We start from the raw sequence: 15,583 nt of genomic DNA, 5'->3' as shown, positions 1-15,583 counted from the left end.
GCATAATTTACTTCATAAATGTTTCTTAAAGATCTTTTGAAACCTTCAGTTAATCCGTTCCTTTCTTACGTTATTCGAAACGTTTCATGCGTTGTTAACGTTTAACGAGCACCGAAGTATGTAAACGAGGGCAACGTGAGGAGAGAGAAAAAAAAACGAAAAAGAAAAAAAGGTCGCCTGCATCTTGTAAAGGAATATTTCGGAACAAACGAGAGACGCGCCGTTTTAAACGGGGACACGAGAATCTGCATAACGAATTTCTAGGGAATTATCATAAACGTAGCTTTCAGCTACGCTTAATCCTCGCCCGCATTAACGCGACAGACACTGTGGTTTAAGTTTCTCTTCATCCGAATACGTCCTCTGACGATTTCAATCCTTCCTAGATCTACTTTCCTCAGAGGCTGTAATCAATGCCGTTGAAAGTAAGCTGCGCTTTGAACTTGTGCCCAGCTGACAAGAAGAAAGCGCGAAAAAGCGAGCGGGCAACTGATTCTTTGCCGGAGCAGCAGGTCATTGACCTATTCTACTGCGGACACCAGCCACGTGGCGCGCATTCGATCCGCTTACCCCATTGTTTGCCAACTTGACGATACTCTGTTTTATGTTTACATACACAGTAAAATTTAATGAAACTAATTGAATCTGAAAACGTACGCGACTAACAAATACCTCAAATTATTCAAAATCTCCTACGCAACGCAATTGAATGTATTTGAAATTTGTTGAAATACTAATGAAATACGTGTTGAATGTTTTAATTAACGTTTCAACTTTCATGTCTGATTTACTTCGTTCCAAATATGAATTTTTTACAAAAATAAATCAGAGTTCATTGTAACAAATTCTGTTTCCAAAATTCGTCCGTATCAAATTAAATTAAACTTGATTTCATTCGGAGAAAATTCTCACGTTCGTCGTATTACATTTAATTAATATTATTAATATTAATTTCATTCGCTTGACGAACGTCGACGGCCCTCAATATTTTACACTTACCTCGAGTTGGAGCCATGGTATGATTAAAATTCTTGAAAAATGTAATCGAGGAATATCTAAGGGAGGAAATTTCCGTATCGCAGAAGGGCTATCCAGTCGGGATCGTCCTGTTTCGTAGCAAAGAACATCTCGAATCGATCCGTTCTGCTTCAGGAAAGATCTGAAATCTCATAAACTAAAAAGGCGATCAGTTTCCGTTCGTATCTGCCGAGCGAACGACATTTTTCTGCACAAGAAATTGAAGGACGACGAAGAGAAAACGAGCAACCGGGTTAATAGAAAAGCTATTTTTATTCTTTAATCTCATATTCAGTCGTGAAAAATCCTTCGCTACATCCAAAGTACGTACGACATGTGCAGAATCGGATACATTACGTTATACACGTTAATACAAATCGTATTGCTCGATCGTTCGGAACATCGTGTGTGTACATGAGCCTGTGTTACATGTATATTTATATATTTATATTACTTATATTATAGGTGTGGACGTGGTGTTGAATGTCGATGTGTATACAATTTGTCTCAAAAAATAAGAGACCGACTTTTTCAACAAAGAGCCAGAAAATTTCGATTGAGATTATTGATAAGTTTCGAATCGATGTAGAATGAGTGGTATTTCGGGATACTTTTTTGAGAAGAACCACCATACGTCAGAGAGGAACTTGAAGTGAAAAATCATTAAAGAAATCAATCTCATTACTTTTTGGACAAAGCACGCACGTGTGCACAAACGATACTGATTGTGTGCGGGTGTATGTGTGTGTAGGTGGCGGTGCGGAATCGTAACTATCTCCGCAGCAAGTTTTACGGTCGAAAGGAGGGTCGAACGAGATCGATACGTCTGCCCTCGATTCTCTACTCCTCTCAGCCCCCTTTTTCTCCGATTTTTTTTTCCCTTCCTTTTCTCGTTCGCCACCCTTCCAACCTAACCCATTCCCGCTTTTACTCCCTTTTCCAACGATTATGAGCCACGAGAAACCCTCGCGTCGGGGTACTGACACGCGCCGACTCGCGCTTTTCCATCGAGATTCTTTTTCCACCCTCCTCGACACGCTTCCCCGTTTCTCGCCGCTCTTCAGAACCTCTGGAATTCCATTTCGACTCGCAACGGCAAACCTAACGCTCGTTACGTCGTTCGAGCTTAGAAAAATACTGGCTGTTCCAAGGAAAACGGATATGAGACTTGAAGAGCTTAAAGTACTCGCTGAGAGGATAAAAAGAATCATCTAGCTGACCAACACCCAATTGTGTTTTTTTTTTTTTTTTTTTTTTTATCAAACATCCTCCATAGAGTGTATTCTTGAATCTCGTTCAATTTCGTTCGTAGACGATTCTCCCTGCGAGAAAAGAAAATGAATTCCTGAATCGTAAAGGATTCGAAAAGTGATTCGTTCAATCTTTTCGTAGATGATTCTCCATGTTCCGGATGGAAAGAAATTTCGTATGGGATGGCTCGTTGATTTTCTTCGCGACAAACTCGATATAGAAGTTCTTGCTCGTCGTGTTACCTGGATCGCAATCGATCGGTGAACAAAAATGCGTCGACTTGTATTTCATACATATATTCATATTGGCACCGCCAGGTTCTGCGACGCGGCTGCTCGACAATTCCTCGAATTTCACATCGCCAGTTATTCCGTTTCGTTTCCAAGACAAGGTAACATTTTTTGTACACCGATCTATCAAGATTCACGTGAAAACTATCGTGTATACAGATTGTAAAATATTTAATTTATTCCATTGAATTTCTTCCGAAAAATTGAAGCTATTTGAAATAGCATTTATCTTGAAACGTCTTCTATATTGCAAGGAAGAATGTCTGTTTTACTCAAAGAAGAATACGTCAACAGAGTACCTTGAGTTTGCAAGAAGAAAAATTAATGTACCTTGAGAAAACGTGGCTGGAACAAAGAGGAAATTCTCTTTCAAAGTTGCATGTCGTTTGTAAAGTGTCTATTGTAACACGATAATCGTTTTCCTACACGCTTCTTTATCCGAATTTACGGAGAAAGCGTACTCATTGTCAGAACGAAGGTTATTGCAACCGAATTAACCGCAATACCGTGGCGGAGTACGACGATTTCGATAACAGAAATTCGTAGAAGTAGTTGAACTGGTGACGGTAAACCCAAAGAGAACTACCGTGGCACGATCTCTGGTACATTCCAAACACGACCTGTGCCAATTTCTAATCCGAAAGCCACCAAAAACGACGGGGACCGAGGCCTTCGGTTAGCTAAATTGGAATAACGAAACCCATTCTGATGAAATTCTACGTTCTCATTATCACCAGAGTGCATTCTAACGCGGCTTGTTTCGCGATGGCCAATTAACGAATTCTATATGAACAGCGTGCTCGTTCCTGCATTATTTTCCCGAATTTAATGCAAATTTCAAATGAGCTACGATGAATATTTGATCGACTAACAAATAACAAAACAGTTCAGAGAGAAATTATTTAGCTGACTAATATATGTATAGTTGAAAATAGTTTGCATTCCAATAAAACAATTTATCATCCAGAGAATTATTTCCAACTAATTTTATCCTACTAATGACCAGAGTATGTTATCATCTGAAAACACAACTAGGACAAATATGGAAACTCATCGAATCATCGATTAAATTCCAATTATTATTAATTATAGTGGTCCTTTGACGCAGCTTCGAATGCAGCTGGTCTTAATTAGACTGAAAATATTCGAGGAATCGAAATGAATTTAATTTATTCGTAGAATGTGTGGTAGAGGAAATATGTCTCTAAAGAGGAGGATTTAATTTGAATAGCTTCATGGTTAATAATTCTAGTTATCCCTGTGTTTCGAAAAGTTGCGAGCGGAAATCGTATACGGGAATAGTTGTAGTACTTAGATGCGGTGAAGCGACAGTAATTAACGGATGGTCGCTGAAACAGGAGACAGTAACCGGAAGGAAACCGATGAAATAGATTTACTCGCATAATTCTTATTCGAGCACTTGATTATTTACACCGTGAACGTGTGAATAACTCTTATCATAGCGTATCATACTAGATACGCTTATTTTACTATGGAGGTCAACTTGTTAAGCCGTCGTTTGATTAAAACAAATCTGACCATTCAACAGAAGTGTGTCCAATCAACAGCTCTCAAAAAAATATCACTCTATTCACCGATTCGAGCATCGAAACAAACAATCGATCGTTTAGTTTGCTCCCGAAACAATCAACATCCAACGAAACAAATTTGAAAACTCGCTTGGAGTAAGAGAGATAGATATTCTACTATATAATGAATATAAAAAAATCTAAACGATACCGTGTAGTTAGGATCGAAAGACAAAATCTGTTATCTGGCTAGCTAGAAGGATTTTTGATCCATCGTTTATTGTCGAAACGGTGAGTGAGCCGCATTAGCGTCGAATAATTAAATCGTTGCGCGCCAATAACCATCGCTTATACCCGCTAATAATTATCACGGCCCGTTGCCGCGTTTCATAACTTGTCGTTAATTGTCGCGGAACGAAATATTCTGTCGATCCAGCTACGGAATCCTTTGTCGAGGTTCGAACACATTAAACTTCCGACAGCACGGCAGAGAGGACAGTGTGCATTGTTAAAAATAATGAATCATCGAGTACCGACGATTCATTGCTCACCCAACGAACTTGTGATATATAATCGAGGTCAAAAACATTTTGTAATGTTCTCCTTTGTTTATTATACGCGACGATAAAGTAGAAAATAACGCGATAAATACCGTGTAGGAAATTGTTTCGTCGCGGGATTAATTTATTAAACGATCGACCGAGGAAATTATTTCGTAGAAAATGCAATAATTTGATTTACTGCTTCCTAAGATCCAATTTCGTAATTTCTCATCTTTGTTATTTTATCACGATTGCGAGCAATCCGTGCGCGTCGACGTACCTAGACGAAATGGGTAGGCAGATCGTAAAACTAATTCTAGGCGAGGCGTGCCAAATAATCTGGACTATGTCGTAACTCAAACACTGTGAACGCGTATTTGAGTTACGACGCGTTCGTGGTTGAACTGAAACGATTTTTTCTCCCTTCGAAAATTTGATTGCCATCGTGCGAGTATCACGCATGAACGCCGGATGCTCGTCATTCTGGATACAGATTATACGTTTGAGTTATCGTCCACCGACTATCTCAACCAAACGAGTTTCTCCGATCCTTTGAACAGGCTATTGTTTGAAATCTGTGAAATCCAGGGAATTACAGCAAGTTTTCCCCTTAATTTAGGATTAGGCCGGTAACTTTTAGGCCATATTGATGTACGGCTCCCTTACACCACTAATCAGGAAAATTAAACGAGGCATCGATCATTTCTATTCCAAATCCTTATTTAGGAAAATGAAAATGTCTGCAGGTGATTTACCGTTTCGAACTCGAAACGAGAAGAAGAAGAACCGATACGACCCAAAGATTCGAGTTACCCCGGTCTGCTCCAATGGACACGGTTCGATTCTACTCCAGGCAGACCATAAAACGAACACTATTCATTCGTGAATCGGTTGGTAATTGCAATGGCAGAAAAGGGGCGAGCTGCGTTTACGATCCGTTTCGACTTGACTGCGTCTTTCATTCGAACACTGCGACCGCCACTTTGATTAACTTAATTAGACCCTAATGCTAAATTAACGGCTCTTTCTTTCTCGTCAAGTTGTCGCGAAGGGAATGAAGTTCCTTTCGAGGTTGAAAGAATTACCTTATTGTTATAAAATCGCATTACCAGCCAAAAGTATGGAAATCTCTGTGAATCGGTTCTTTAAATTTTTCGCCAAAATGAAAATACACCATTGCAGAATGGTTGGGCCCATACCTTCGGTTGGTAGTGGATTTATTCGATCGATCCACACGAAACATTGGATTTCAATTAATTTTCAAAGCTGATTTCTTCAAAAATATCAGATATTCGACGTTTCGTGTACATCGACTTAACTTACATAGGTGAATCGATCCTCGTAGGTGACTTCGCGAGGCTCGATTGCGGTAGCAGATGTTTCCAACTAAAATGTGAGAACCTGTGGGAATAACATCTTTCGAGGTTGTCGAGTATTGGTCAGTCGAGGATTGCTAAACTTTCGAACGAGTATCGCGGGATACCATCCGTCATGATCTTTCTCTAATATAATCGAACCTCGCGAAATCACCACGACCATTATACGTTTAACACTTTGACTGCCACAGTAGAAATATCCAGGAATTTTAAATTTTCTTCTTTTTTAATTTTCCAATGATTCAATTATCAACCTAATAATTTAATAATTAAACTCGCTGATCATCCCGTGCCAGCCAACGCGTTAAAACTTTGTTGGGCGAGGGTAAACCACCCTCGAGGGTTTAAAACGGTTTAAAAACAGCCTTGAAAAATATCTGTTCTCACCGTTTCCTACCATTTCGATCACGTAGTATAGTTCATAACCCCGTACGTGTGTATGTACATGTACGAGAGCTTTATAAATACATATATGTATATATATATACCATTGTCGCGTGTGTAGGTGTGTATGCTTGTGTGGTACGAATTTATACACATACATACGTATTATGTTCAACAGTTCTCTGTACATCAGGTTAAGCACCAGCTCGTAATCTCGCACAGTTCGCCAGTCTTAAACACCGAATTAACGTTATTATCACTACACCAGAATTACCTACAGCCTTTCGTCGGAACTTTCCAGACCGGATACACCAGTCCGGTCCGGGTTTCGGTCCGAATCCGACGGAGCAGTAAACTTTAATAACGATACAATTGGTTAGCCTAAAAGGTAAATCGATGGGGATTGGGAAACGAGTAGAGAATGGGACGAGAGGGACGATGGGGGTTGCATATGAGCTTGAGCAGATATTCCAACGAGTCACAAAAGTACAATAGTTTCTCTGCTTTTTTCACTTTTGCACTTTGCACTCGTAGTTATAGTTATCCGTGATTTAAATCGATCGTGTCTCTTAACGATCAGAAAGTTTACCCTTTTTTTAAGAAACGAAAGATTCTTCTAATTTAGAACAAACACACTTACACTCGACGTTTTACTTTGTACACTCTCGTTCCTTGAAATTCAAGGATCTCGTCCACTTAATGACACGTCTTAAAAGCGAGGTATTTTTCATTTGCCCCTCGTTAAGGCGTTGAATAGCTTCTCCGTGTGTTCCTGGAGTCGTAAGGAGATCACGAAATGTTTGCTCCGGTAAAATTCGATTCCTCTGCACCGTTAACGTATTCCTCCTTTCCAGGAGATTCTATTGTATCGGAGAACGACAAGGGGCGGAACAACGGGGAGGGTGACGCCAAGAAAATTCGAGCACAGTTACAATCGAACCTGGACCCTCGATTGTTTCGATCCGAACAATCGTTTCCCTCACTGTACTCCACCTTTTTCGAGTCAGTGAATTTTTCCAGGAAATTTTCCGAACGGTATAGTAGTCTAGGAGAAATTCTCGTGAGCTTTTGAAACGAGAAGACAAGACGCCTGTTTCCCTTGCACGACGAACAGAATTCGATTAGCGACGTCGGTCCTTCGAACACGGAGCTCTGCTTCTGACAAGAAATTATTCCGAGAAACCTCGCACCTGATTAATCCATTACACACGGACCGCTTTTGTTCCGGCTCAACCAGCACGACGTCTGACATCCATTCTCCTGGATGACTTCGGCGACTACCGTCCCAGCACCCTTCCCTGTCCCCCGAGCTTCTTGCTCGTTCAATCGTGTCCGTCGCTTGTTTTCCATGAACTGAATTCGTGCACGTTCGATCGACTTCCACGAACGTCATGCGTCCTATCAGCAACAACGATCAACCATATCCTCGGTACCAACCACCCTCACAAAGATACCAGATATCCACCATCAAACTTGACTCATCATTGGATTCGTCGATTGCCCCGTCGATCAGCGACCCGAGAATTCGTGAAAGATTCGACAACCGTCCTCTTTTAGACGTCCATTGCATCACCGACGTAACCCTCGTCGGGACTTTCGGGATGATGAGGCGGCTGAAGGTCCTCCGCCCTGGCTGCGGCCGCAGCGGCAGCTTCTCGAGCAGTTTTGCTCAGCAACGATCTAGGAGATAGTGGAGTTGTCTCACCTCGGTACGCAGCTGGTGGAGAGGGAATGAATGGCACCTCCGGGAACACGGCCACTGGCGACACTGGAGATACGGGCAGCTGCTGCTGGAGAGGTTGCTCCACTGGCTGAATCGGTTGCTGCTGTTGAGGAGGATACGGGTATCCCTCGGCAGTGTACCTGGCGTCGGTCCTAGGCAACACGGGGTCGTATCCTGGAGATCTGGCGAGGAACTCTGCCTCCCTCGAGTACCTAGCGGGTGGAGCCACCGCTGACCCCTCTACAGGCATCCTCTGCCTCAGTCGAGGTAACGTGCTCGCGGCGCTGAAGGGGATTTTAGGCAAACCAAAATTCAAAGGATAACCATCTTGATCCAGATAACTCAGTTGGGGTATGTTCGGTGGACGCAGGTCCGGCTGGAGCGGATACCCCGAGTCGTACTCCAGAATTTGTCTCTCCCCGGGCTGATGGCGGTACAGTTGACCATAGCCCACGTCGGTCGTCTCTGGGACCTCGTTAATCAGGTCGGGTTCTGTCAGATACTTTGAAACTGGACTACAATAAGGCTCTTCCAAATTTCTGTGCTCCCTCCGTTCGAGCGTAGCGGCTCTGTTCATTTCTCTTTCGGTATACGAGACCATCTGCTGGTGTTCCAAACCGATCAAACTTCCGTTGCCCTTCCTGCAGGGGAGACTAGTGGTGGTGTCTTTGGTGATGGGCATCACGGACTTGTTCTGCGATACCAGAGCCTTGGAGTTCCTTTTTCGATCACGACGACGTTTACGCATACAGAACACGATGCTGCCTATCAGTGATCCCAAAGCGAACAAGGTGCCTACCAGAGCACCCGCGGCTATGGCTACCACGTATCCTGATCTCGAACGATCGTTTGGAGGTTCCACGGTTATTTTCTCCTGGAACAACACTCGCAGAGAGAGGTTCGCCTCCGCGGATCCTGCTCCGTTCTCGGCTATGCAGGTATACGTGCCCTCGTTTAACGTTTCCACCGAGTAGAGCAGGAGGGTGCTGCTCATATTGGTTCCGCCGCGTTGCCTGTACACGTACCTGAAACAGGCGAACACCGGACTGTTTCGAATGTTTTTAAACTCGTAAAAGCGAATTCTTAATTTCTTCAAACATACCCTTCAGAAATTTTGCAAAACACTAAACGTTCATTAGACCACGAGGAAAGCAACGAGAGTAAGGTTTTAACTATATTCAACCAATTTATGACTCGTACACCAAATGGATTATCAACGAAGCAAAAGTTTCATTCATGGTTACAATAACTGTTGGAACGTTTGCGCGTAAAAAACTTTGTAATTTTTTCTCCTGGACGTCGTTAAAAATCGTCGAACGTACGCGTTACTTTCGCGTCAGTAATTAGAATACTTTGGTGATTAACGACCGTGACCAGCGTCTTTCGAAAAAATAGAACACGACCGACAATTTTTAGCATGCAGAAACAACTCTTCTTTCAAAGTACGCGAAATACATTGCGAACTCTACACGAGAACTATTCAAATATTATTGGAACCTTATTTCTATTCAGACAACCTTCGGAGGGAAGTAGCGGCGCGAGGAACAACGAAAGTTATTTTTCCAGAGGAAGCTTTGATATTCAAAGAGAATATTCGCAGTGTTTAACCCATTGAAAATATCGCTTCGTTGCCTTGGTCGACCTGAACTTAAATGGTGAAAAAAAAAAGAATTACTCACCGAGGGAACATGGGAGAAGAGACGGATATGGAATCATTCTCGTTCTGCAACTCACAGGGTTCGCCATTGAACCACCAGGCAAGCTTAGCAGCGGGCACAGCGTAGACGTCGCACTTGAGGGTGACGTTATCCCCTTCGTAAGCCTCCACTCGTTCCTGAAGCTCGATGTGGGGCAGGCAAGCAAGCTCGTTCACTTTTATAGCCTTGATCTGCTTGCCACGTAACCGCGGAGGTGCGTCGCATACCGGTTCCGACTCCTGGGGGGCTGCTGGGGCAGACTCCTTGAGCCAGGCCTGCGTGGATCGCAGTCTACAGTCGCAGAGCCAAGGATTATTGTGCAGGGTCAGTCCGCGAAGGCTGCCTCCAAGTGGTAACGTGTGTTCTGGTACACGTGTCAACCGATTCCCGTCCAATCGAAGCCACTCGAGAAGATGGAGACCATCGAACGAGCCCTGTTCTACGCTCTCTAACGCGCACTGGCTTAGCTCCAGGTTCGTCAGGTGTGGTAGATTTTGGAATGCCCCACGACGAACTTCCTTTATGGGGTTTCCGTTCAACAATAACTTCATCAGGTTCGAATAAAAGGGAAACGTTTCGGTCGGGATCTCTTCGATCAGGTTCTCCGACAGGTCTAGCTCCACTAATCCCACAAGACCCACGAATGCCCTCGATGCTATACGACTGATGTGCGATCTGCTCAGGTATAATCTCTGTAGATTGATCAAACCTAAGGCTTGAAAACACTCGGGCGGCAGACTGACCAAATGATTACTGGATAGATCCAACACCTGCGTCTCCTCTCGTGCACCCTGCGGCAACCCTTTCAGGTCTCGATTCGCGCACTCCACCCACTCTTTACCGCTTTTCCATTTACACGTACACATACTTGGACAACCCTCCGACGAGGACGTCCACGATAATAGCATCATCGTGCCGAGTAGAGCGCCCCTCCACCACCAGGCTCGCATCTTCGAGCACATGGTGTCCCGTTCCCGACGATACACGGCTGCTGCTTTTCTAGCTCATCTTCCTTCCGATCTTCTTCGTTCCCTCTTTTCCCTCTACGATCTTCTTTCAAGCTTCTCTTTCAGCGGAAGCATCCTGGCTCCTCGGTCTTCGAGATGATGGGTCTTGGCTGGTTGATCTTCGATGTTCAATCTGAAACAGAAATTGAACAGACTTTGTTAGAAACAACGTTGCTCGTGTTTTGTAAGGAGATAAATATTTTGGATGTAAATTTGTTTGAATAAAATTCGTCTACCATCAACCATACCCATGCTCTTGAATATTCTTTGAAATTTAAAAATTTATACCTGTCTGCTGTCTATAGAAATGAAAATTTAATATTTCTAAGGAGTATGAAATATTAGGAGGCACGACTACACTCGTGTTCGACTCGTACCCTCGTAACTAGAGGAGTTCGCTTTCAGGTACTTGCCTGCAGAGTGTGCACACATGATGTTCGTAAATGGACGCTCGTGTTCCTGGCGCACTTATATGCGCCCTCTCTAAAGCGATGAGGTTAGCACGTTCATCACTGCGCAAAATTTATCGTTTGCAACGAAAGCATCGAAAGTAGGTCGAAGCGCTTCGATCACCTTTTGCTCTTTTATCTTTGCGATTATTTTTCCAACTAACCGACGAAATAGATACGCGTTTATTAGTTTAAATTACTAGTTGCTAGAGAGTAGAGATTAGCAACTCCCTGTTGCTGGCGCACATGCCCATAGCCCATCATCAAGCCCCCAGCTAGTTGGAAATTCATCGTTCGCCTCGCTCGTAAAACATCGACACCGTTGACGTTTCCAACGTTGATACTGTTCCCGAATTGACGTACTGCGGATTAATAATTAATCGTTCGTTCCCGCGATACATTTTCAACGTCGCATCGAAGCGCATACTAATCGACCTGTATCCTAACGAACGTCGGCATAGAGAGTAGAATATTCCGTCTTTGTCGAGCAACTGGCGAAAGCTTTCCTATCGCGATACGCGCTGTACAGTCTCAGTGGTAGGATCGTTAATTCCAAGACAACGGATCCAAGGATCTGAACGAAGGGGATCAGTCGGGTCGATCCGGTGGATCGTAAACCGTTGGCTCGTAAAGTCCGCGTACGATGGCTGATATAATCGATTCATCTCGTTGCCAGTGTTCCTCGTGACGATCGTCCTACGCGAGGGCTCTGATGTTCTCTTACCCCGCCAGATCTACCCCCGGTTCGTCCTAAATGTTTTATTAGCCGCGAAATGGGCGACGATCGATCGTCGGATGGAACTTGAACCGTGAGAAATGTTACCGTAGACGATTCGCTTCTTGTACCGATACAGGATTCCTCGATTTTCAATTGTTCCCTGGGGATGAAACAATAAAGATAAGAAGAGGCAAGTTTCAAACTAAAATTCGTTCCTCTAAAATAGCCTATGCTGCAATGGGTTCAATCTGCTCGGAGAAGCATGCTAGAAAACTCGAGGAGAAGAGGATTATTCGCAGTTGAATTCGCAAAACAGCGACGAAGACGTGTTGCCTGTTATCTCTGTCTCGGTTGCAAAAATGCGATCAAGAATCCTCTCTGCTTTCCTCCGAGGCGTGTTTTATGGAAAAATCTGACCCGCATTCGCGGCGGCAAACTTCGGAAATCCTGGCGAGATAGCTGCCGAGGTGAAAAGAGAGGGTTGCAAAGGGGTGTAGCCAGGGGGACTCGGAAAGCAGAAGGAATGGATAAAGCGAGAAAAGTTGTCGCGCAAACGAGAAGTTAATCCTTTTTAGGACATTCTTTCTCAATCTTCGATATGTTCCCCTTTGACGTAGCTTATCCTAATGTTTCTTGCTCGTCTCAACGTATCGGGATGAAAAATCACAAATGAGGCAGGTGTCAAGACAAATAATCGAGCGAAAGTATCAAAGGAGAAAGGCCAACTGTGAAGTTAAAAGTTGCTGGAAGAAACACGTGAGATAAATCATTCAAGGAAAATGGAAACTGTTGAAACGAGTTGGAAAGAAATGGAAAAAAAAATAAAATCCATAGAGGCGGTAGTGTATTTCTGTGTAGGTGTGCGCATCTTGAAGACGAAGAGGTCGGCTCGGAGAAGAAACACTCGTTGCGGCAGAGTATCAGCCGATATCAGGATATCGGAATATCGAACGGAACGCATGCGGTTCAGCATGCAAACCCCACGGTTTTTCATGGCTTTATTCCAGCATGCCCGTTTCAACGAGCCTTTCCACCGGCAGCATCGCAAACGGAGGCCTCGAGGATATTGCCCGCTCGACATTTCGAATCCAATATCTACTCTATCGCCACTTCTTTTTTTTTTCTTTTTTACCCTTCGCAATTCTGACGATGCTCCTTCTAACGCGCTAAAAACCAGACCCTCGCCCCTTCTGGAAAATGAAGACCGTATGGCTGAGACGGTTTGCGTTTCTGTTCGTCGCTTCTCCATTCAATCGAATGGAATTAAGAATATTAAAGTCGACATCGTTCGTGGAACGAAACGTGTGCCTGCTTCGATAAACGATCAGGATTTATTGAAATGATATCGAGGGACGAGGGTAGCTGTCTTTCTTTCCTCTTTTCGTTTTCTCTTCTTGGAATCAATTTTATTTAAATGTTCGTTGGCTATTTCTTTTTTCAGGAATGACCTTACCCTTTATAGCAAGGTTCTATTAGGTATCTTATCGAAAAGTCCAGTGGTAAATCCCGAAGGAAATCTTGTTTTCTTGTTTTGTTCTGTTCGGCAACAAAAGGAGCGTAGGATGGATAAAAGGTAGGACGTCGCGAGCCGTTTTTTCTCCTCGGCTCGACGCCATCAGAGCGATGCTGCTCGCGTCGCGACGGGGCGAACGTAATGGGAAAATGAAAGAGGAGACGAAAAATGGGAATTCGATGTATTCTCGATAGCATCCCCGATAAACTTCGCGTCCCGAAGAATCCCGCCTCGAGTTTCTTGCTCGTCCCCGAGCGTAATGGCAGCGACGAATTCGTCGAAATAAATAACCGCGAAGAATTGGAACGGAAAAATAGGTAGAGAACGTTCAAGCATCCTGTTATTAAAATTCCAACGCTTGCTTGTTGTTTCTAACCCTGCCATCGGAAAATGTAAAACTTGGAAATATGTAGTGAAAATTATTAATCAACGCAGTGGTCGTCATTGGTCTCGTCGCTTATTGTAACGGTGGTAAGGTTTAAGTGGAAATTGTAAATTATTTATTAAAGTTGTTTGATTCTGATCGAAGCTGTTGTCGATGGCACTTCCAGCGAGGAAAAGACTATCGAAGTTTTCGGCTTACGGCTTACAATACCCTAGGCGAACAAGAGGACATCCTACCAGGCCTCTCATCGATCCAACCGAGTGGACCAAATCCACCCTTATTTCTCCTACCCTGTCGATAGTGGTTCACAGACATTCGACTATCTCTTTCCTCGATTTTACAAACCACCTTCAATTTATCTCTGTTGAAAGCAAAAAAAAAAAAAAAAACTTAGGAATACTTCAATTCAATTTTTAATTTAGTTTGCTACACTTCTGAGTGGCAGATTTGATTTTGACAATGTTGCCAGGATGGTTATTCGATTTGAGAACCTCTTTCCGTTCTCTAGTTGCTTCTTCCCTTCTACTCAAATCTTCCACCTTTTCAATCTCATCCTCCCACCATTTCGTGGATTTACTTGAATCCTTCTGGGTCTAAGGAAACCCAGAATCGTAAACAGAAATCGTCTCGGTAGCGATGCCGGGAAGCAAGGATTCAGTTTCATTAACATTTTCATCACTGACAATCTGATGTTTGATTATGGAAAAAGTGTTCAACAATTTTGAAGCAATTTTAAAGGGTTTCCTCAGTGATACCATAAAGTTAGGGGATGAGAGGATGGATGCGTGAGCAGGTTACGAATTTTCGATCAAAAGCGGATTTCAACGGCTACTACCCGGACCAAACCGTAAATCCAAAGTAGGTTTACCTAGCGTGACCGAGATTTTTTCCACCCGCTCGTTTCAGTTCCAACATTTTTCTGCTCACGCCACCAGTGTTCATAAAAGTAAGATAGTACACATAGATGGAAGCGGGCCGAGGTCGGGAGTTAAAGATCAAAGTCCTCTAGTTCGATTCACCGGGAGATCAATCGGGAATTCGGCAATTTCTCGCTCCGTTGGAGCGAATTCTACTTAAAAAAAAAAAGAATCGATGACCGGAAGCTGTTTTTTTTTTCTTACGGAATAGCGGCGTCGATCGTTGTCAGCTCGTTAACGATAGAGCAACCCAAGCCACGATTTCGAAACACAGAGGAAACGCTTTCGATGTTTTTGAAATTTACAATTTTAACATAAATAATGTTTCATTCGATATTCCAAGGATCATTTATTCCTCAATTTTCAAGACCTTACTCCATTACTAGGAAATCCGATTTCGCGATAATAACTTTGGAAACCCGTTCGTTTCTTTCGGATGACTCAGCTCTGGCCAGCAACTTACGGAATTCGACGTTTCGCCCTGCTCCTACCCCTTTCCTCTTCCTTGAAACTTTCCGATCGTTCCAAGTATTCAGTGCTTCTTTGCAAATTTCAGACATCGTTTTAATTCCTATAGATTCTCGATATCACTTGGTCGTTTCAATCAAATTCAGTTGACGTGGCGTTATAAATTCCATATTATACTTCTATATTTTGTGTATACCGTTTGAAGATAAAGAAATAAGGAAGATTCCCTGAGGGAGGGAAAAAAAGGTAGGTCTTTCGGAAGTGCGAAGGGAAAAATGGGGAGAATCGCCGGTGTTATCGAAGGGTGAGGTCTAAAA

At 43.3% G+C, this 15,583-nt stretch overlaps 1 protein-coding gene across 3 annotated transcripts in view; it reads right to left on the bottom strand.

Annotated features, from left to right (window-relative positions):
* Positions 1–1,307: 1,307 nt before the first annotated feature.
* LOC114871059 (leucine-rich repeat-containing protein 24-like) overlaps positions 1,308–15,583 on the bottom strand; it is a 102,141-nt gene continuing 87,865 nt past the window's right edge. For all 3 annotated transcript variants that reach the window (XM_029176480.2, XM_029176479.2, XM_046285816.1), the window contains 2 exons: positions 9,792–10,949; positions 1,308–9,137 (listed from right to left, as the gene is read on the bottom strand). In XM_029176480.2, the coding sequence (XP_029032313.1) occupies positions 7,943–9,137; positions 9,792–10,771 (2,175 nt within the window). In that variant the 5' untranslated portion in view covers positions 10,772–10,949 and the 3' untranslated portion in view covers positions 1,308–7,942. The remainder of the gene's footprint in view (positions 9,138–9,791; positions 10,950–15,583) is intronic.

The sequence above is a fragment of the Osmia bicornis genome, chromosome 5 (assembly GCF_907164935.1).
Source record: "Osmia bicornis bicornis chromosome 5, iOsmBic2.1, whole genome shotgun sequence".
In the NCBI taxonomy this organism is placed as follows: Eukaryota; Metazoa; Arthropoda; class Insecta; order Hymenoptera; family Megachilidae; genus Osmia; species Osmia bicornis.
This window is presented reverse-complemented; position numbering and strand designations above follow the sequence as displayed.